General features: G+C 39.6%; 2 protein-coding genes across 46 annotated transcripts in view; one reads left to right on the top strand and one right to left on the bottom strand.

Moving 5' to 3' along the window:
• Positions 1-13,624, top strand: part of ptprdb (protein tyrosine phosphatase receptor type Db) — a 161,066-nt gene extending 147,442 nt beyond the window's left edge. For all 34 annotated transcript variants that reach the window (XM_031285779.2, XM_031285775.2, XM_031285773.2 and 31 more), the window contains 9 exons: positions 489-608; positions 1,475-1,629; positions 3,343-3,628; positions 6,933-7,111; positions 7,621-7,747; positions 8,466-8,591; positions 8,855-9,009; positions 10,029-10,164; positions 10,282-13,624. In XM_031285779.2, the coding sequence (XP_031141639.1) occupies positions 489-608; positions 1,475-1,629; positions 3,343-3,628; positions 6,933-7,111; positions 7,621-7,747; positions 8,466-8,591; positions 8,855-9,009; positions 10,029-10,164; positions 10,282-10,350 (1,353 nt within the window). In that variant the 3' untranslated portion in view covers positions 10,351-13,624. The remainder of the gene's footprint in view (positions 1-488; positions 609-1,474; positions 1,630-3,342; positions 3,629-6,932; positions 7,112-7,620; positions 7,748-8,465; positions 8,592-8,854; positions 9,010-10,028; positions 10,165-10,281) is intronic.
• An 8,029-nt stretch (positions 13,625-21,653) lies between these two features.
• The window catches only part of kdm4c (lysine (K)-specific demethylase 4C), a 28,622-nt gene continuing 27,101 nt past the window's right edge, over positions 21,654-23,174 (bottom strand). For 9 of the 12 annotated variants that reach the window (XM_031285973.2, XM_031285978.2, XM_031285979.2 and 6 more), the window contains 2 exons: positions 22,855-22,947; positions 21,654-22,714 (listed from right to left, as the gene is read on the bottom strand). In XM_031285973.2, the coding sequence (XP_031141833.1) occupies positions 22,547-22,714; positions 22,855-22,947 (261 nt within the window). In that variant the 3' untranslated portion in view covers positions 21,654-22,546. The remainder of the gene's footprint in view (positions 22,715-22,854; positions 22,948-23,174) is intronic. The other 3 variants (XM_031285972.2, XM_031285974.2, XM_031285980.2) reach the window with 1 other exon arrangement.

The raw sequence follows: 23,174 nt of genomic DNA, 5'->3' as shown, positions 1-23,174 counted from the left end.
AGGGGAGTTCTTGATGTTTATGGTGTTCATGGATGCTGGGATTTGGTGAGCCGGGTGTAGTTTCGTAGGGATTTGTGAAGTTGGAATGTAGAGCGATATACAGCGTCAAATATGTGAGGGCTGAACTTCAGGTATCACTTTCATGCCACACAGTGTATAGTATTTAAAGCACAACTTATGCAGGATAACACCACAGAAAGCAGAACTCTCTCTCTCTTTGTCACTCTTCACCCCACACACTTACTAAAACCGCTTTCACACGCTGGGTTGTCGCTACATGCACATTTTTTCCGAACATTACTGTCTGAATTTTGCACAAAAAAACTCTCCCAGATCTGCTTCAACACCCTCCTCCTTTTTTGCCTCTGTACACGAGCACACTCACCCAAGTCAGCTCTCTCTTTCTCTCTTCTTTCACAAAAATGGTTACTGATATACATACAAACTGCTTTGCATCTCTCACAGCTTCTTCCCTCTTCCCCTTGTAGGTGAAGTGTGATCAGTACTGGCCAACACGGGGCACAGAGACCTACGGCCTCATCCAGATCACTCTGCTGGACACAGTGGAGTTGGCCACCTACTCTGTCAGGACCTTCGCTCTTTACAAGGTAACCTGACATGTGCAGTGGAGTGTAATGGGGCTTGTGTGTATTGATCTGTTGAAATATTTATGCATACTAGTTTGTGTGTTTGTGCTTGATACTGTGGCCATGTCACATAAATATGCACTTGCCATTTGTGACCCACCATTTTTACCTTTTCATACATTATTTATCCTTCCATAGATTTCAAAGGAGTCATCATCCATAATAGAGGCCTATTTTTTTTATTTTTTATCTTTTTTTCTTCATTGTTTAATTGAAAATGCTAGCCATGAATTATTGTTGTACATTTTAAAGGATAGGTCTGGTGATACTCTCTATTTTTCTTGTTCTCAACAAATCACAGCAAAAAGCCCAAAACCAACAATCAATTGATCTTACTAACAAGTATTGGTCAAAGAGCCAACGCCTGATGTACTGCAGCTTATTCCTCTGCGCCACAGACCTCCATCATTGCCCAAAAACTATAAAAAAAAAAAAATACATCAGTGAGCCACACTGTTGTTCTCTGCTACATTATTATTACCATCTGAGCACTGTAGTTTATTTTCAGTCAGTCCCACATACAACGTCCTGCTGCTGTAAATACTCACTGGCTGGAAAATAATGCCCAAAAATAAACTTTTTACTCATATTACAGTAACAATGTTTCCCAGATTTTCTAGGAAATTACTGAGCCTTTAAAAAAAATTATGTGACCTGTTTTAAAGCTTTACGTCTTCAGTGAAACAAATGCACCTGGAGCTGAGTACCACAGATGAACACATTGTGGATTTTGGTCTTTTCATGGGAGACTATATATGTATGTTGACAATAACACAAATGTAGAGTAACACCAGCTTTATCTTCAACATGTGCCTCTGCTTTTCCAGAGTGGTTCCAATGAGAAGCGTGAGGTTCGTCATTTTCAGTTCACCGCCTGGCCAGACCACGGGGTGCCTGAACACCCCACCCCCTTCCTGGCCTTCCTACGCAGGGTCAAGGCCTGCAACCCTCCAGATGCCGGTCCCATGGTCGTCCATTGCAGGTGTGTGTGTGTGTGTGTGTGTGTGTGTGTGTGTGTGTGTGTGTGTCTGTCTGTGAATTACTAAAGTAATTCTTAAAATCACCAAGGAAAACAATCCAGTGGTTCCTGACCAAAAGAGAAAATACATTGTGTGTGTGTGTGTGTGTGTGTGTGTGTGTGTGTGTGTGTGTGTGTGTGTGTGTGTGTGTGTGTGTGTGTGTGTGTGTGTGTGTGTGTGTGTGCTTGCGTGAAACACTAATTACTTTGTTATTTTGGGTTTTACTTAGCAACATCATTTTCAAAAGCCCAGGAGTGAAAATCAATAAGAGTCCAAGAGAACTTGTATAAAATCATTCATAGGTCCTGAACTGAAATGAGATTGAGCTGCCATTATGTAAACCCCAAACCATCCTCACTGGCTAAGACACCCATATTCCTGCCTAAACAACAGCTATCATCTCAAAGGTTTTACAACAACGGCAGCCGCCATGCTGACCCTCTTTTCCATAAGTAGCTTTCAGTGTTCACTATTTACAGTTTAAGCTGGTGAAGTTATATTCAAATGAGCAGCAGGAGGCTCACATGTTTGTTGGAGAAAGATTGTGGAAACTTGTCATTGCAGTCTTGGTACAATGTTGAGTTCCAGAGCTGGAATGAAGCTGATGTTTGTTTTTACCAGGGAGTGAAGCAGAAAAGATAGAGGGTAGCAGAGGGAATATGGAGCAGAAGCTCTCAGGAGGAAGAATTAGCGAGATATAGATGGTGGAAGGAAGAGAAGGAAGGGAAGAAAAGGGGATTTTGAAATGATTGAGAGGCAGAGTTTGCGAGTGACTGGTAGTTAGAGGAGAAGATATGTGCAGAATGAGAGAGAAGGTGAGGTCAAATCCAGGACACGGTGAATGGAAATGATGAATTAAAGAAAAGGAAAGGTGGAGAGAAAATGGAGTCTAAAAAGAAATGCGGGAGTGAAAAAGTGCTGGTGTGAGAGTGTTGGAAGGGTACTTGGGGAAAAGATAAAGAAGCAGGGAGATGAGGGCGGGAGGGGGGTGAAAAGGTTGGCAGGAGAGGAGCTCTTCCTAATTTTCCGTAGCAGTCAGATGGAGTATCTAACAGGATTATCAGTCAAATTTAATTATCCCAGCAAGACTCCATCATAATGTGCCTTAACATATCAACCAGCCTCTGTATCAAACAATGGACCGAATCTCATTCCACCTGAACAACACACATGCTAGCGTGCACACACACACACACACACACACACACACACACACACACACACGCATACACATTGATATTAATTTGACCATATAAAGAGGTTTTTATTCACTTGCGGAAACTTGCTTGGTCAGGGTATTTCACCATTAAGGTACTAGCACTGCAAAAATGTGAAGTGTTTGGGTGGGTAGCTAAATGTATTATATTTCTGGATTGTATGTCGATAGGAGAGGATATCTTCCTAATGCCAGTCAGACGGTGATGCTGACTCATCGCTGATGTCAATTTTTACGTCCTTTGTTGGAAATATTGCTGGCTGGCATCTTTGTGATACTTAGTTGATTCAGGCAAAGTATGTTAAAACTATTGCAATAGGCAAGAGGGACAGATTTGTACCAGGTTTGAAGACACAGCACACGCTCAGGAAAATTATTTGCTCAACAGTTCATACCTCATATGTTATGAGAGATCACATCACCACCTTGTACCCCTTTTTTTCTCCGCATTTTGGCTCAGTGCTGGAGTGGGTCGCACAGGCTGCTTCATTGTGATCGACGCCATGGCGGAGCGGATCAAGCACGAGAAGACCATCGACATCTACGGCCATGTCACACTGATGCGCTCCCAGAGGAACTACATGGTCCAGACAGAGGACCAGTACATCTTCATTCATGATGCACTGCTGGAGGCCGTGACCTGCGGAAACACAGAGGTCCCTGCGAGGAACCTCTACTCCTACATCCAGAAGCTGACGCAGATTGAACCAGGAGAGAATGTCACCGGCATGGAGCTGGAGTTCAAGGTGAGGACTAACCACCATGTCCTTGAAGGTTGTAAAATGTGGTCTGACTGATTTATGATGGTTCATAAAACCGATTAATGATGATGATAATGTGACACGTCACTGGTCTCTGTAAGGGAGAGTTGCCTTTTTCTTGCCCCTCGCCACAGAGAAGGCCAGACATAAGGGGTTGCTACACAATAGCATCACTAAGTTTGGTACTGTAGCTTCAGGAGAATGAATCAATGTCTAAAGATGGTCTCTCTACATATTGGGCCATCCTGCCCCCAGTGTTTCTCATACATTGATTTATTTGTCGGCCCGTTTCTTTGAAATGGGTAAAATCTTATTTCATTGTAGAGCTGCCCAGCTCATTGATTTGCTCAGCCCCTCCAGTCCCCTCCTCTCTCTCTCTCTCTCTCTCTCTCTCTCTCTCTCTCTCTCTCTCTCTGTGTGTGTTTACATTTGGACCCATCTGTGAATAGCCGCCTCCTCGCCATGCACACTTTGACTGCTTTACCACAGTAAGCCTCTGGCTTTAATGTTAGCTACAATAGCTGACATTAGCCAACGTTAGCGCTTGTTACAGCGGACCAGCATAACGTCAGTTAAGTTAACTTTAACCAGGCAGAGAGAAACAGACCTACCTTAACAAACTTGCTGTTTGGGAGTTACAGGTGAACTCATGAAAGTGTCATACTCATATTGTGTCCTCCATGACATGCTTGATTAGTCTGGCTATCACCAGACCAATCTCAATCTTTTAAGATTGAACATTAGTCTGGGGAGTCTGATCTGTATTTTCTCTTCACAAGAGGTGTGATCAACGGGCATAAGTCAGATTACTCTGTACGCAATTGGATAGTCCTTCAACCAATCAGACCAACGATCCGGGTGACGTAGCAGCGACAGCGGCATTAACGGGTTGCTGCACTTTGGTGGCCGGCTTATTGAATGTAAACAAGAAGCTGCTTGGTCGCTTCTCTATCGTTATCGTGTTAAACCCGCCAATAGTGCGCCAGGTGGATAAGCCAGTTTGTGATTGGTTCCCACAATTTGTAACGGAAGCAGGATAGATAAACGTACAGGTTTCCAGCCTGAGCTGCAGGGCGAAATCAAACAATGACAATGATGTCCACGAAACAATCTCACCTCAAAGCCTATTTAGTAGCTGTCCTGAAGCTTTCGACTGTATCACAGTGTCAACCTCAGCTGATTGAGTTTGCTCATTTACCTTGTAAATGTAGATGTTGAAACTCAACATGATTCTGAGCACCTCCAGCATGTCTCATCCATGTTGACTTAAAGGTTGAGGATCAAATTAAATTCTTGACCTATAAAAAAAGCAGCCAATCTCACCCTGGAAGTGATCTATTTAGTAGCTGCTGGGAATTTTATAGGTAGATAATTATCTTAGCTTGAGAACAATCTTCTCCACAGGGACATACAGTATGTATGATCCTGGAATTCTTGACCTTGATAGTCACTGAGCATCTTTCAAAGGGTTGTTAGGGGTTCCCCCTCTGAGAGTTTCGTATACTCAGGATGGATGGTTGGATTTGACGGGGATTATGGGATTGCACCTTTCGAAACCAAGGTAAGAGAGTTCTACTGAGGGTTTTAGCAAGCATCATAGTTTTGAACGTGTGATGGATATACACAGAAAGACTATATGATGTTGGCCAGAAAGTTGCAGTTTATAATAAAATCTTAGGGAATGGTCATATGGGCGTTTTCAAACATTAAGTGAGCTGATAATCAAAGTGAGAGCACCGAACACAGCCATCAATACACAAGCAAGAAGGACATAAGGGAGTGTTATTGAGTCATGTTATTTTGATTTTATTCTAGCTCTTTTTATTTTGTTTACTGTGATTTACCTCTCGCCAGACGCGTTTTTAGCCGAGCTGTCTGGTTTGGCTGAATAGAATTTAGCCATACAGGTATATATTGAAAGCAGGTGGCTTACATTTTTTTCCTGTAATGGTTTATGTCTGCCCAGACGCTCAGAGGGCAAAGTAAACACAAAGCCACTCTAAGCAATCTCCTTCATCCTATGCTCTGGCGTTCCTGTATTAATGGCAGCGGTCTCTTCAGAATGACAATGAAGCATTATATCGATGTAAAACATATATAGGTGTCAGAGTCACCAGATTTCATCTCACTCAAACACATATGGTATAGAATCTGCACTTTCCACCTCCATCAACAAAACACCAAAAGCATGGAATTTCTCATGGAGGAGCAGCATCGCATCATTCAAATAAAAAGAAAGTTGAAGCATGTGTGTGAGAAAGCTGTTCTGGCAGCTTTCGGTAATCCAACACCCTATTAAGACACTGTTTTTGTTTCCTTTCAGAGAGAGGTTGCCAACAGGGCATGATTTTATCTAAGCTTAACAGATGGTGAAAATAATGGGCATGCATCAAAGCAACAAAAAGTGTTGTGTGTGTGTGTGTGTGTGCCAGACTCCCAAGAGTCAAATTCAAACCAAATCACATGAGGAATTACTATCGTTGGCACTGGGAACTTTGATTCAGAGTACCAATATGAACTGGTGAACTTGTGGTTGGTGTAGGATTTTGCAGCTTGATCTGTCTGTAAGAAAATAAGGTACTGCTGTTTTTCCCACATGGTCGAGCTCAGTTCATGAGACCCCATTGTTTCCCCCCAGAGTCTGCGGTTTCCCTCTGCTTATTCTCCGTTGTTCTGTCTTTCATTTTAAGCCATGTCATTGAATGGTCGAGTGTGAGAGAGAGTGTACAGTATGTGCTCATGTCTGTCTCTGCACCTATCCATATGAATGTGTGTGTTCCAGTTTTTTTTTTCCTTCGCTGGTGAAGGATCAACTGTGGTTCACATACATGCATTGAGACAGTGTGGGGCCTTGTGGTTTCCTGCCCCCCAACTCTTGATTTTCTTCTTCCTCGTCTCGTTCATTTTATTACATTCCCTCTCCTATTCCCTACCGCTGCCCTCGTCCCCCTATATTTCCTCTTTTGTTTATTCAATTGAAGATGTCTGACTAAATATCCTGAGGCCTGCTGAGTCAAGCTGATTTTCTAATCTCAGTTGTCCGTTATGCCAGTGGGAAACCAAGGCTTGTGCTAAATACATTTGAATGAGGTCCTTGAATTTGCCTGAACTTTTCTTCCATCCTTCCTTCTTTCCATTACTCCCCTTCATCCTTTTTTTCCTTTTTCTTTGGGTTTTGTCTGCTCTCACCAACACTACTTCTTAGGCCCATATCTAAGGATGTGTAAACATTTCTTCATTTTGTCCGTCAGTGTAATATTATAAAATATTGATTTATTTTCTGTTCCAGCGTCTGGCCAGTGCCAAGGCCCACACATCACGGTTCGTGAGTGCCAACCTGCCATGCAACAAGTTCAAGAACCGACTGGTGAACATCATGCCCTACGAGACCACACGTGTGTGTCTGCAGCCAATCAGAGGAGTGGAGGGATCTGACTACATCAACGCCAGCTTCATCGACGGATACAGGTTAGAAAGAAACTGATCTGAACTTTTTTTTTTTTTTTATGTTCCTATTTTCTTGTTGGCATTTAAGTTTAATGTTTAGTTCAGTTACTGTGTGAATACTCAAAAGGTCTTTACAGAGATTTTAAACTCTGCATAGATAAGACAAGATAAGATAAACCTTTGTTGTCTGTTCACACTGAAAATGTTCTTGCATTGTCTGCTCCAACAATCAACAGATAACATTTAAAACAAAACCATGGTGACCCAACAAACATCTCACACACCTTTTCGTCATGCACACACACACACACACCACATCCAAACATGTAATATTATACTGTATATGATTGTTATGATTGTAGTCCCACAATGATTCAAAGGGGGTGTGTGTGTGTGTGTGTGTGTGTGTGTGTGTGTGTGTGTGTGTGTGTGTGTGTGGGAGGGGGGGGGGGCAGCATCATTTGAAGAAAAATCAGTAAAGAGTATGTAACTTCATGTAAAATTTTGAATTCATGTGTTTATGTTTGTAGGCAGCAGAATGCCTACATAGCAACCCAAGGCCCGCTGGCTGAGACCACAGAGGACTACTGGAGGATGCTGTGGGAACACAACTCCACCATAGTTGTCATGCTAACCAAACTGAGAGAAATGGGACGGGTATGGATACAAATACACACACAAACACAATTAGGTAATCAGGTACACTATGTAGGGTACATGTTAGTATGGATTGGCTCTACTGGGAAGCAAACTTCTACGGATTCTACTGCTGTAAGGGCTTGTAGCTCTGGTGATTGTAGGGACCAAATCTCAAAGTTAGTGTCAAAAGATTTCACAGGAATGATGTAATTAAAGTGTATAGGCTTTGAAGGAAGATCTAGTCAAAGAAACAATAAAACTCTTTGAAAACTCCAATTACATTATTTTAGGTGAGCTGCAGCTCATAAACGATGGACATGGTTTCTATGCACATCGACCCAAAATATGAGATAGGGATTTGTTCTTGATTGCATGATCAATTTGACCCAAACATGTACTGTAATATACAATATCACACTTTGTGCTATACTTAAGGCTCATTATTTTAATTATTTATTTTAGAAAATGAATAATATATCTGTATTAAAAACAGTTTATGAATCATTAAAAATGCAAACAACACAGTTATTGAGTGAGAAAGAAATAATGGTGTGAGTTATATCTCATGAACATCATATCTCATCTGACACAAGACTATCTTCAAGTGAATATTGGATTTCATTCAGTCAGGAAGAAATCTCTATGACAAAGTAGCCAGACATTGTTCTCCACACACTGAATCCCTCAGACATGATGTAAAGCTCTGAACAGAAGCCTCTGTGCTGTCCTCATGCAGGAGAAGTGTCACCAGTACTGGCCTGCAGAGCGCTCAGCCAGGTACCAGTACTTTGTGGTGGATCCCATGGCTGAGTACAACATGCCCCAGTACATCCTCCGAGAGTTCAAAGTCACTGATGCCAGGGTGAGTCAACAGTTTGTGCGTGTTTGTGTCATCAGGGGACTGCAGATGAAAATTAGCCTGTATGGCTAATTCTGACAATTCTTACATGTTGGACTCAAGTGCTCATGTTAATTAATGTGCATTGTCTCTTCTTAAATAAAATAAAATTCTTAAATAAAATAAAATAAATATAAACATGTGCAAGTGTGTATGAGGGTACCATTTGTACTGCTTTAACATTATTTTGGTGATTAAAAATAATAAAACACATTCTCTCTCTCCAGGACGGCCAATCGCGGACAGTACGTCAGTTCCAGTTCACTGATTGGCCAGAGCAAGGAGTGCCAAAGTCAGGGGAGGGATTCATTGATTTCATTGGCCAGGTGCACAAAACTAAAGAACAGTTTGGCCAGGATGGGCCAATTAGTGTGCACTGCAGGTAAGATTTATTCATACATTGTGTTTGTTGCATTCATTGTGACAGTTGGATGAAAAATAAAAAAATAAAGATAAATAAATGAGTGATGAAACATAACAAATACAGATGAGAATGAAAATAATGATCTCAAACGACTTGATCAGCTATGGGATTTTTTTGGACTGACCCGTTAAACAGCGCTCTCAACCACGATCATTTAAACACCAGATGAGGGAGTGTTTTTTTGGCCCAACACTTTACTAAGACACTGTATGCTTGTTTTTCGCTTGAATTTGTCACCCATCTGTACATGTGATCACTGTAGTAATGAAATACACACTGTAAATACTACCTACTGTATGTAAACAAACAACATTATAGAAAGATTCAAAGAGATTATCTGCCGTTGATAGTAGTTTAAAACAAAGGCTTAGATTTCTCATTGGTATATGCACTGATCAGAGATACTCTATGTAGCTGACAAACCAAAGGATGATTTCAGTGCCAGTCATCTTACCACATAATATTCTATGTTTAGGCTGCAGGACCTGATACACAGCTCTGAATTTGTGCATATATCTAACTATTTTTTGTTGCCTGTTCAAATCTACCCTAAAAGAAAAATGTATGCTGCCGTTGGTGTTTGAATGTGTGCAATCGGGTGAATGAGAGACAAATTGTGAAGTGCTTAGGATATGTAAATGCAGTCCATTTAATTTAACCTGGAGGGTTAACTGGGGGTGATGTAAGGGTTTGGAGACTGGGTGTGATAATGGTCAGTCAGATAGGGCAGTGATCTTAAGCCATTAGCCTTAAGGTCACCGCCCTAGTCATGGGACACAACTAGCATGTGTCCGCCTCTCTCTGATCTTTGCCATGTGTGAGCAAAAATCTGAATTAGGTCACAACTAACATAGCCAGTGAAAGGAACTTTTATTCAGTATATGATTGTGAACATGTCACTTCAGTTTATTACACTACATATGTTACAGTTCTAAATATATCCAGCGTTAAATATGTTTCCACCTGTCCGCCCACAGTGCTGGAGTAGGGAGGACCGGTGTGTTCATCACCCTCAGCATCGTGCTGGAGCGGATGAGGTACGAGGGAGTGGTGGACATCTTCCAGACTGTCAAGATGCTGCGCACCCAGAGACCTGCCACCGTTCAGACAGAGGTGAGCTTCCGGCTGTTATCACTCTGTCTCCCTTCTAGTTCATGCTCTCTTTCGAACACTCAGTTTTATTTTCAGTCTTCTCTGTCACTGACTTAATATTCTTCTGCCTCCCTCCAGGACCAGTACCAGTTCTGCTACCGGGCCAGTCTGGAGTACCTGGGAAGCTTTGATCACTATGCAACATAAACCCGAGTGGCCGTCTCTCATACCACATCCCACCTAGCGCACTTTTCTTCGGTCAAATGCAGCCTGAATTAATGCACTAGGCTGCGATGTGTCTTTGAAGATTTTTGCCACCACATGCAGAGTGAAGGGGGACCATCGGCTTTCCCGTTCCCAGAAACAGCACCTCTAACTGAGCCATAGCAACCTGCTTGACAAGGGTGTTTCCTTCCACCCTCAGCCCAAACACACCCATTGGTCAGTCTGAAGAAGCAACTTCAACCACTGTTCCAATCAGAATACTTGATCAAATATTGATTTTTTTATTTGTTTCAGTGCTTTTGTGAGCACCCAGATTGCTTTACATTGTTTGGGTGGGGAACTCTCACCTTGTCCACCACCAGTGTAGCATCATCACCAACCTAAATACAGGACCCGGCTACAGTATTTAGCTGTCACAGGAAATTTAGATTTTTCTATCTTGAGGACTGTCTACAAATCCATCTTATGGAAGCCTCGTGGACTGAAAGAACTGGGACATTTGAGCACCAGAGAAGTGCCAACAGGAGACTGAAAACACAGAGCACCGTATTAAAAAGACAAAGAACACACATCCCAAAAAAAAAGACACCAAGAAGTGTTTTTTTCTGTTTTGTTTTGGAAAAAGACTCTTGTTTCTTGTGAATGAAAAAGAAGATATTTCTACCATACAGTAATAAAAACCACCAGTTCAACCTTATGCTTCATGATTTAAGATAAGGGAAACTTAAGAGAGGTTTAGAATGCATACCACAAAGTAAAACATTATTTTAGTTTTTTAGAAAAATATAGATATGTGACTATCTTGTTGTTGTTTTTTAAACTGGGTATTCTTTATGGCACGTTCTGGTTTTTTGTTGTTTTTTTTACAGATTTATGACTTTGTCCCCACTGACCATACAAAAGCAAAGTTGCATTTTTTTCCCCGTGTAATCCAATGAGCTGTAGCGATTTCTTTTTAAAGTGATGCGGTACTGTTTTAAAGTGTACAATCAAATCTAGTGTGGAAAATGTTCACAATTCTATGGAAAACACCACTATTGAGTGTCACGCTCCTATATTCTCTACCCACTCTGTTTTTAAAAACACACGTTTTGCATGCACACAGGACTCTCAACCTCATTTCTATCTGGCCTGCAGTGTCAGAGAAGATGGCCATTTTTGAATTCCCAGGGGCAGACAGAGGTGCAGTATTCACTCTGCTGCTACCAGGAAGTCCCGAGAATAATCTCGCCAAGTTGTTCTGTGTGCAGGTCGAGAGAAAGCCAGATAGAATTACAGAGAGTATGCACAGAAAGCAAAATATGAAAAAAAAAATATTTATGTCCAAATAAGCTTCACAAAGATTTCTCAAGCAGGGAGCAAGAAAGGGATGTAGAAACTGGGGTGGAATGGAGGGGGGAGGTCGGAGAAGGAACACTTTTCTCACTGAAATGCTCACCTATGACTTTTCTCTCTGATTCAGTGTGCAATAAGTAGATGTATTATATATTTTTGTGTCCACTCACTAACTGCAGTTATATGCCATTATGATGACGGTGATATTGATAATGATGATGCATCATTTTCCAGACACAAGGATGTTACGCTTGATATGGTTCTTGCCACCGTTTGATGTGTCCAAACAGAGGGATGACCTCTGATCTCTTAGGAAGTAAGAGACATTTTATCATGTCACAACTCCAGTAGATGTCATCTTTCTGTGTGTCACGGCAACCAACAAATGATCAAACTCATACTTTAAACAGCATCTAATAAGTATTTTGATTTTAGATTTCTAGTGCCTTATATTACACGCCTATTTTGATAAAGTTACTTTAAAGGGTTTTTTGTGTATTTTATGTATGTATGCTTGTATGTATGTGAACTGAATGTCTATGTATATGATTTTGTTGTGTTACAGTATGTGAAAGTATCTTGTGTGTTCTGTTTTTGGCTGTGAAATTTTGTATGGAAGGCTCTGCATAGGCCGAATAGTTGTACTCATCACTTTCAATCCAGCAACAACATCATCATATCTCTTCTACATGAGACTCAACTACAGATAAAAAAATGTGGTTTCAAAACAGGTTATTAGCAGGATGGTCTGATCATTTTAGACAAAAAAAAAGTGTGAATGTCGACTGTTTGTGTCTTTTCTTTCCTGGGACACTTGCCCAAGCTTTGTGTGTATACTCAGACTTCAGTTGTTGGCCACACTGACGACTTTGGCACCGACTGTGAGCTGGCTCAGAAAAGTCATACTTACTCAGCTATTTGAAATCTATATAAAGCTCAACGGCAGTGGCTATCTTTGTCAGTTTGGAGAAAAAGCAAAATAACAAACCACACGGATATCCACCTATCCCACCTGAAGCCCTCCACCTAAAATCACTGAAACTGCTCATCTGTGTTCCTCATTCCTTGCCTACAGTTATATATTATTTTCCTATAGCGACAAAGGCTGAGAGAAGTTCAGGTGCTACGTCTCCAACAACACAGAACCCACATCATTTTTTTTGTATCTCTATTAACGTTTGACCATATAAGGGATCATTGAGTTTCCCACCATCTAACAGTAACCCTGTTGTTGTTTTTGTATGCATGGTACCACTTTTGAGATGCCCCTTTGGTTGCACCTGTTATGGGAAGACTTGCACTTTCTCTCTTTGTACTATGCACTAATACTAGTATCCTATTATCTCTGATAGCCCCCCCCCCCCCCCCCAAAGGAGTTTTACTTGAACTCAGTAAAGATGGATCCTGTAATGCTCACATGGTTGTGTATATGTAAATAACACAAAACACAGAGAGTAATTGAAATGCATAAATAAATGAATAAATAGATAAATGATTAAGGTAACCAGTGAATAAGAATCTATCAGATATACAGAGTGATATAATAAAAGGATGCACCTGAAATCACAGTTTATGGCACAGCAGTATGTGCAATACATCACATTGTGGATTTGTTGTACCACAAAAGAGAAGTTTCACAGAAGGTGTTCTATTTTAGCCCCCAATGTATAATGTAGATGGATAAAACTGGAGTTTATAAATTGTATAAAAATTAAAATATGGTGTGTTACTTGGATCAATTACCTCCGATTGGTCTATAAATGTAAACTTTTTTTTGGTTTGTTATCTGCTCCGAGTCAACAAGTGCTTTTTATTTTCTTACATTGGTTCTTGGAGCGCGTGAAAACCGAAAAACAGGTCTGGATTTCTGTTCTCTGTCGACACAAGTTTCATTTGTTACAAATAAACTCAAGTGAAATAATTGCTACTGCTGTCATTTTGTATATTTGTGTGAATCACAGTATTGTTATCCTATTCTTCTGTACAATTTCCAGTCACCTACTACTTCTGCATACTTTCAGCTACAAAAACCATTCAAATATCAAAATGTTCACCTCTTTAAGGACATTTGTGCTTGTATTCAACTTTTCTCCACCATTTATAGTTTTTAAAATATTAAGCTTTTTTCTTTTTACATTGAAAGTCAATGGAGCAATCTTTAAATCCTCCTCAAGCTTCTTCCACTTCTAAATGCTGCTGCTTCCACATACTTTCACCTATAGACGTCATTCAAACGTTAAACTATTCACAAAACTCAAAAATTCAGCTTTTTGAAATCTTTTACCGTTTTTGTGTTATCACTGTTTAAGTGTAGTGCTTCTTTAGGTCTTTTCTGCGTTTTTAAGGGCTCCTCAGTGTGGGTGATGTCACAGCTAGTGCAGAGGAGAGAAAAAAATCATCTTAAAACTTTCTCTTTAACTTTCTCTCACGGCCACAATTCTTACTTCTCATACACCATTTATATGTCAAAACGTTGATATACTTATATATATAACATATACTCTACTACTTTCAGCAATAGGACTTGTACATTTGGCTCAGTGAGCCTCCAAATGACAAGAGTCACAAGCATTCCTTCATTGACAGCCCTCCTTAAACAACCTCAACATTTCTGGACAAAAGCACAGAGTACAAGTTTTTCAAATCGCTGATATGCCCACATTTTTTAACTTTATCCACACATATTATAAATCAATTATAATATTGTTCGCAAATACTTTCTGGTGCTCACGGTGAGGTCATTATATTGATACCATATATTGTTTAGGCTTTTTTCAGGCTTCTTCAATGGGGAGTTTACCAGGGCTCTTTCAGTTAATCTCAGATACTATACTATGACTTTTTTAATCACTTTTTTCGACATACTATAGTATCACTTTTTATGACTTTTTTCGACATACCATACTATGACCTTTGTCGACATATTATACTATGACTATTTATGACATACTATTCTATGACTTTTTTGATTACTATACTATGACTTTAATGGCTTTTTTCAACATATTATACCATGACATTTTATCACTTTTTTCGACATACCATACTATGACTTTTGTCGACATACTATACTTAGATTTTTTTCAACATACCATACTATAACGTTTGATGGCTTTTTTCGACATACTTTACTATGACTTTGCTATCACTTTTTTCGACATACTATACTATGACTTTATAACTTTTTTCGACATACTATACTATGACTTTTTTCGACATACTATACTTTGGCTTTTTACAACATACCATACTTTGACTTTTTAATGGCTTTTTCGACATAATATACTATGACTTTGTTATCACTTTGTTCGACATACTATACTATGACTTTATCACTTTTTTCAACATGCTATACTATGACTTTTTTCAACATTCTATACTATGACTTTTTTCGACATACTTTACTATGACTTTTTTTGACATACTATACCATGACTATTTTCCAACATGACTTTTTTCGACAAACTATGACTTTATCACTTTTTTCGATATACTATGACTTTTATATTACTTTTTTCGACATACTATACTATGACTTTATCACTTTTTTCTATATACTATGACTTTTATATTCCTTTTTTCGACAAACTATACTATGACATTATCACTTTTTTTCAATATACTATGACTTTTTATCCCTTTTTTTGATAAACTATACTATGACTTTTTCATCACTTTTTTTTGACATATCTATGAATTTTCGACATGCTATACTATGACTTCTCTTTTCAAAAAAAACTTAAAATATTCCACTTTTGTTTGATAAATAATTGGTATTATTCAACATTTCAATGAAATTTGTACTAATTAACACCATTCCCGTTTTTTCAACTATTCACCTTCTTCTTAGGCAGTTATGCCAGCAATCCAGTTTAGCTTTAGCAATTTAGCTTTTCAGCATTCACAAGCATTTTCTGCAGGAAAATGTATTTTCTAGTAATCCTTTAAATAGAATGGTTGGAAATAATAAAGATTAAAACTGAATTAAAGACATTATTTTAGATGAAAACTAAATAGATGATGATCTTATAGAATATGATGCATTGCTGTAGAATAAAATGTTGTAGTTCAAATTAGTACAACCTTAAACAACAGTAAACGGCATTAAAATTAAACATGCACATTAACGCAGCAGTAATATTAATTCAAATACATCATCTATAATAGTAAAACACTGACTGACGGACCATTTTTCTGCACAATGTTGCATTATTATTTTTACATAAGTAACAGATCTGTATATTAAAAAATAGTACTGTTTCCACCACTGAGTAATACTTTATGTATTATATGTATATATATATCATATATATATATATATATATATATATATCAATCAATACTGACTCAGTTTCGGACCCGGCATTCATTTGGCAAGCAACTAAAGGATTTATTAGAGATTTCACATCTTCCTTTGTGGTCAATTTGAAGAGAAAAAGAGAGGCAAGGATTGCGGAGTTGGAAGAACATTGTAAATCTCTAGGGCAGTCTCTAAAGACGTGTTTTTCTAAATCTACACATACTCTTTTAGTCACAAGTCGAACATAGCTAAATGATTTGCTAAGAAGGAGAGCTGAATTCATAATGTACAGAGTGAGGCAAAATTATTATTTTAATGGTTGTAAACCAAGCAAATTGCTGGCTCTGAAAATAAAACAAAGCGAGTCCAGAGCTACTATCAACAGCATCTGCACAAACCGAGGTATCGCAACAAATCCTAAAGATATCAACACCACTTTCCAATCCTTTTATTCAAAGTTGTATGAGTCCTCCTGCAATCCAGATCCGACACAGTGCCAGGAGTTCCTAAAAGAGTTAAATCTGCCTCCAGAAGAGGCAGAAGAACTGGGTCAACCTATAACGTTAGAGGAACTTAAATCAGCATTAAAAAGCAGTTAAAAAACGGAAAACGCTGGGGTTGGAATTCCATTAGAACTTCTTCTACAGTACTTTGACATATTAGGACCTATCATTTTACAAGCTTTAACCTCAGCCACAGAGATGGGTACTTTTCACCACTGTTATACCCGAAAAGGGCAAAGATGTTACGGAGTGCTCAAATTACAGGCCCACCACCCCGACCAATCAGGTTTTATACCAAAGCGTCATGTTGCAGACAATGTACGCAGATTATTTCATGTAATAGAAGAAGCCAGAAACCTTCCAACAACGGCAGCAGTTTTATCAGTGGATGCGGAAAAGGCTTTTGACCGCCTAGAGTGGAACTACTTGTGGCAAGTAATGGAGAGGCTTGGTTTGGGGGCCAAATTCTGTGTTTTGTCTTGTTTTTTGCCCCCAACGTCGCCTTCCAGGCAGCGCGGCAATGGTTATGTTTAGGGTTAAGGTTAGGGTTAGCTCCCTGGAAGGTGACGTTGGAGGCAAAAAACACCATTGAGCGCCAAATTCATTGACATGGTGCGTACTTTATATGTGAATCCCACGGCCATACTCAGCCATTTCCCATCGAGCGGAGCTCTCGACAGGGATGCCCGCTCTCCCCCATGCTATTTGCGATCTCTCTTGAACCATTAGCCCAAGCCATAAGGCAAAATAAAATATGTAATGTCCAGATTAAATCCAATAGCAGCTCAATATCATTATTTGCAGATGATATTTTGTTGTACATCTCTGATCTTGAGGACTCTATTCCAAAAATTCTTAAGATCTTCAACGAATTTGGCTCAATCTCCAGCTATAAAATTAATTGGAATACATCTAATCTTCTTCTATAGAACAACAGGCATGTGACATCAGCTATTAGTGGTACAATACCAACCCAAAGCAAAATTACATATTTGGGCATCATCATACATGCATCACTACAGCGAGTGGTCCAGGACAACTATGAAACTATATTAACTAATGTTCAAAGGGATCTGGCCAGGTGGTCTGCGCTGCCGGCATCACTGCGGTCCACGATTGCTGTTGTTAAAATGAACATAGCTCCCCGTGTGAATTTCTTAAGTTCAATGATCCCCTTACCCTCACCAATGCATTTCTGGAAGAAACTTGATATTTTAATTCGGCAGTATATTTGGAACAATAAACAACCTAGGACGTACCACAAACACTGGAGGCCTGGCCCTCCCCAGCTTTAAAATGTATCACAAGGCCTTTCAGCTACAGGCCCTCGGAGTGTGGATGGACCCCTCATCTACAGTTCCATGGAGAGAAATAGAGCAAAACCTCATTGGACTGCAAGACCTGGCCTTTGCAGGTGTTTGTCCAAAAATGTGTATGCTAACCTATGGCCCAATTATACACATACACACACACATTGGCCAACTTTAAACAGGTGGAGGAGCACCTGCGCTACACCAATAAGTGGCATGTGAATACCCCAATATGGCACAATACACACCTAATGTCTGGTAACAAACCTTTTGCTTGTAAGCAGTGGAGGGACAGAGGTATTTATACTCTAGACCAGTTATTCAATGAGAAAGGTATGTTGAGTTTTGAAGACCTGAGAGCTAGTTTTGATGTCCCCAGGACATCCTTTTACTTTTATCTTTGCTTAAGATCAGCCCTAAAATGTTATGGAGTGCCATGGGAAACAGTCTTGAGGTGCACCCAGTCATTAAATGTTTTTTTGATTTCCCTGTGAGAGGATTAGTGTCCAAGATTTATGCTAAGCTGTTGCAAGTATCCGTAGGAGAACTCCCAATAGTAAAGAAATGGGAACGAGAGCTGAGCCCTGAGGGGAACACAATTAATTGGGAGGCAGTTTGGGACAACATTTTCCACTGTTCCAAGAACCCAAATCACCAGTATATCCACTTCAACATATGCCATAGGATATACTGGACTCCTCAGAAGAGATACGTCTCGAAAGCCATTCCCACTCCATGTACGTTCTGTCAACCTGAACAAACTGGAACTTTCCTGCATATGGTCTGGGAGTGTAAACAGGTGCATGAGTTCTGGCATAAAACAACATCAATACTATCTGATGTGATAGGATGTCTAATTCCTACTGACCCGATTGTTTTGTTACTTAATGATGACTCTACATTACACCTAAGAGAGACAGAGGACGATTTGGCTAGCCGGCTCAAATGCAACCAAGAAAATGATAGCTCAACGCTGGCTCCCCCCCACTCGCTTTGTATAAAACAGTGGTTAGCGTATTTTCTAGTTAAGCTTGAGCTCTCTACAGCAAGGATTAACAAAGTCAAATCATCAACTGTCAACCTATGGAAAAGCACAGCAGCACAGATATTAGACCTAATGACCTCAGTGCCACAAGAACTAGAGGAGAGTGATTAGGCAAGGTGTGATTTCTGTTTGTTTGTTTGTTGGTTTGTTTGTTTTGTTTTCCTTGAGACCGCAGAGGGTGGGGGGTGGGCGAGGGTTTTTGTTTTTGTGCAGTTTGTGTTTTTCTGTTGTATGTATCACTTGACACTGACTGTCATACATTGTGGAGTTTGTTCTGTATGTCTGAATGATAAATGGTGCAAATAAAAAATGTATCAAAACAAAAATAAAGCACAACTGAGCCTAAGTACAGCTGGCTGAATTGCTGGATAGTGGAAAATACAATCCAAATCTTCCTCAGGATTTCTTCTTGTGTGGGCGGAGCTCCTGTGAACAGTCACCTGTGGCAAATCCTCTTATCAAAGAAGCAAGCAGGCCTCATGGCAATGACCTTTTCTTCAGTAGTCTGTTTGGACTGTGTGAAAATGATCTGTAAGTTAGCTTTATTTGATAGTAGACGAAATTATGTTCTTGGGCAGTTTTATGGTTTGTTACTTGCTGTAAAAGTGCAGTTTCAGCAGGATAATGTTGCTAAAAAATGTGTCTCTTATGTTATTTCAGCATCATGCAGCAATTTTTCCAGAAATGTTTATTGGCAGTGTAATGAGCGTTCCAGCCTCACAGGGCTTCCTTTAGTCTTGTTAAATCCATATTGGGAAACCGATTGAGGCTACAGTCTGCAGTGAGTGGAGCGTTGCGGCTGAAAGGGCCTTACTCATTCATGTCTGTGTTGTCATTGTAAAAGCTTAGCGAATTATCTTTCAAGTCTCCACCAGGCTGTAGCGAGGCCGTCTTGCTTCTGGGCTTCGAGCAGAACATTTAAGATCAGTCTTCAGCTGCATCTCATGTCACTTAAATTGCATCCCTGACTCTTCCACTTGCCTCCCTTCCTCGGGTCTTAGTCCCTCCCACCGAGGAGGCATGAGAGGGACGCGAGGAAATCATGGGAGGTGAGAGGCAACGTGCAAATGTGTTTTAGAGGGATGAGATGTCCTTTCCTCTGAAGTGTCACATGAATTCGTCAGCTGTGTGGGTGGAGTTGGCAACCCTTTTAGCTGCACGGCTTCCAGGAAGGCTGCTCTCGTGTTTCCTCGACTATAGCTCCTCGATGCTCGCTCCTCAATGCTCGCTCCTCGGTCTTTGGGGTAGAAATTGCCACGAGCTGTGTCATCAGCTCAGTTCTCACCACTTCAACATTTCCTTGATTAAACTGTGTAGGATGCTCTAAAAAGGCTCAGTCTAAGCTTCTAAATTTGACTTTCTGGGCACATTTTCTTCTTATCATGATCCTGTGTCAATGCAGCAACATATGTAGTACCACGTACACAGGAAAGGCATCCCTTTGTTGGTGAAGCTCTAGAATCAATCAATCTTGGCATTGTTGAGGAACCACAGACACAGTGCTAATAAAGGGTTTTATTTACCTAAATTACAAAGTCCATGAGAAACAAACCATTTTAACTTGAGTGTGATAAGATATATAAACATAGCAGGACAAAGAAATGCAGCTCTTTCTAGCCTCCTGTTAACCCAAAAGACATATACTACATATACTAATATAAAAAGACAAAAAGACATTTTCTCATTTTAATTCACGATATTATTTGGTTTCAATTACTATTCTAGCATTTATATTAAAAACACATTAAGCTATAGCTTAAGTTTTGAGCTGACCTATGAGTCCAGAGTTGCTGCACCTGCACTGTAGAGGTAAGTCAATAACTACGCTCTTCTTTGGCTGCAGGAATGCCACACCAGTCAGTATGTCATTGTTTAAATTGTAAGATATAAAAAATCTAAGTAAATGGTTTGGGGAGCAAAAACTCAACATATGCCGAGACATGGGAATGGGCCTTTAGTCTTCACCAATTTATTGTTGGAAAAAAAACATCCAATTGGAAATGTTACATTGTTGTGCATACAGGCAGACTTTGCCAAGAACAAGAATGGATGTTAAAACATTGTTTTACTCAGCAGTTATCCTAAATTGGTAAAAAAAAAAATGTTGAGTAAAAAGTACAATATTTGCCACTGAATAATAGTGCAGTAACATACCTACAAATTGTATTTAAGTACAGTACTTGAGTATATGTACTTAGTTACTTTCCACCACTAGGGGCAGCATGATTGTACATAAAGGACATGCTCATGAGACACCACTTGAAAGTCCTGGAGTTTATACACGGTTTGTTTTTGCGTCTTTATCGGTTTCTATGGAAGTACAACACTTTTTGCAGCCTCGCCATGCCATTTAAGATACCTCCTGGATTTCACTTCCTGCCTGTTCCAGCCAGGCTCCTCAGGATCTGCTGGGAACACTCTGCTCCATATCCTTCAGTGTGAGTAAATGCTGGTCAGGCAGTTAATTGTTAGTCATTGAACACTATCTGTATAATAATGGACATGTTCACCAACCTTAAAAAAAATCTTTTAACTTAGCAGTTCCTAAGTATTTGAAGTTTTTGATTCTATGGACTTTCCTTCAGATTGTACATTCATACTCATATCTTTTAGAAAACGTGGAATTTAAAACCGCTATACAAAAAGGACCTTATATAGAAATGTTAAATCAGTTATTCAAATTGTTCCAATTTTAGAATAAAATTACCTAAATTTAATGTATCCCAAGAGTCACATAAACCATCTTTTCCATTCTTACCAACTAAATTACTTGAAATAACTTGACAATTTAATAAAAAAAACATAAGTTTTTATTGTTTTCCTTACAGCAGTTAGCAATACTTTAACTATAGCAAGCCAAAAATAAATACAAATTTTAAATAATTTCAACAATGTTTCATTCAACAGAGCAACAGTAGCATTTCACATTAATTGTGCACAGAATTCAACACAAAGGAATGGCTTCCTTTCTGAATTTTTCACCTTATAAAGGGGTTAACATGTCAATTCTTTTAATTCAGTAGATTTTTGTCCATATGGATGGAAAAACATGCAGGAAGGAAGCCATTGTAGTGTCATTGGACTCCAGCAGGAGCAGTTAGGAGACGATGTTTAACATGCAGGGAGAAACAGTAAGACATGAGGAAAATACTACAAGCAAAGTGCATAAATATTCAAAATCAAAACTGGAAATAACAGACCCCAAAAAAGCTACCATAGACAAGCTATTTAGAAAAATCTCACCTTTGAATTTTTCATGTACAAAGAAAAAAGTTTGTCATTTATTTCAAAAAAGGGTGATGTGACAAATGTAAGTCACGTTTATTTTCCCTGACGGATGTGAAAGCACTAGGCAACTGAGGCAACAATACCCTCTGTTAACCCATTCTATAAGAGTCCAGCTGTCCAATTCTTCTCCAGCCTGTCACAATCACCCATCACTGATGTATAATGTACAAGCACACGCAAGTTACCATCCATCTAACCCAAATCACCCATTCCCTCACATGATTCCTCTGAACTTTTCGCAGGAAAGTTGTGAGGGCAACAGTTGAGATGGAAGTAGATCCAAAACACTTACACACAAGCATACTCGCACATACACTCACAGACACACAAACATCCTCCCCTCTACATCAACTGGTAATTCAGTGCATTCATTTGTCATTGATCCTTCACCATGACTTCATTTCCCTTTGTGGCTGCGTTGCTCCCATGTGCTTTTGGTATTTGTACGGAGGCCTGGCAGGGCCACATAGTCTTTCTGGAAGCGTGAATTGGGTGTTCTCTGCCGTTTCCTCTCCCCCTGCGTGGTGAAGAAGGCGTCCTGGAAACGCATGCTTGAGGCCGTGGACTAGAAAAACAAGACATGAAAAAATGAGTAAACAAAAAAGTTTTCCAGATGGCAAGCACATTTTTTTTTTAACTTTCATGTTATTTAACTATCAAACTTATGGTTAACAGTTTGTGTTGCCCAGTAAGTCTAATACTTACAAGTCTACGTTTCACCTTTATAGGCAGGTCTTCATCTAAAGTATAGACATCTTCTCTTTTTGCCAGCACCTGAGACCCGTCCTCAAACTCCACCTGAGATGACATGAAAATATTTAGCAGTTAGTTACAGTTTCAAATGAATGGAGTGGATTTATCCAAAGTGATTTTAGAATTTGCCTCTTTTTCACTCATGTACACACAAACATAAGGGTAGAATTTCCACTTTTCAAACAAATTTAATCTATATATTTGCAGTTAATCTCCTAAAATATGCTAGATATGAATATCAGTCAAAGGTAATGCAGTGATCTTTGTGGTGA

This window comes from Sander lucioperca, chromosome 4 (genome assembly GCF_008315115.2).
Source record: "Sander lucioperca isolate FBNREF2018 chromosome 4, SLUC_FBN_1.2, whole genome shotgun sequence".
In the NCBI taxonomy this organism is placed as follows: domain Eukaryota; kingdom Metazoa; phylum Chordata; class Actinopteri; order Perciformes; family Percidae; genus Sander; species Sander lucioperca.
The sequence above is the reverse complement of the archived record's forward strand: the minus strand, read 5'-3'. Positions and strand labels throughout refer to the sequence as shown.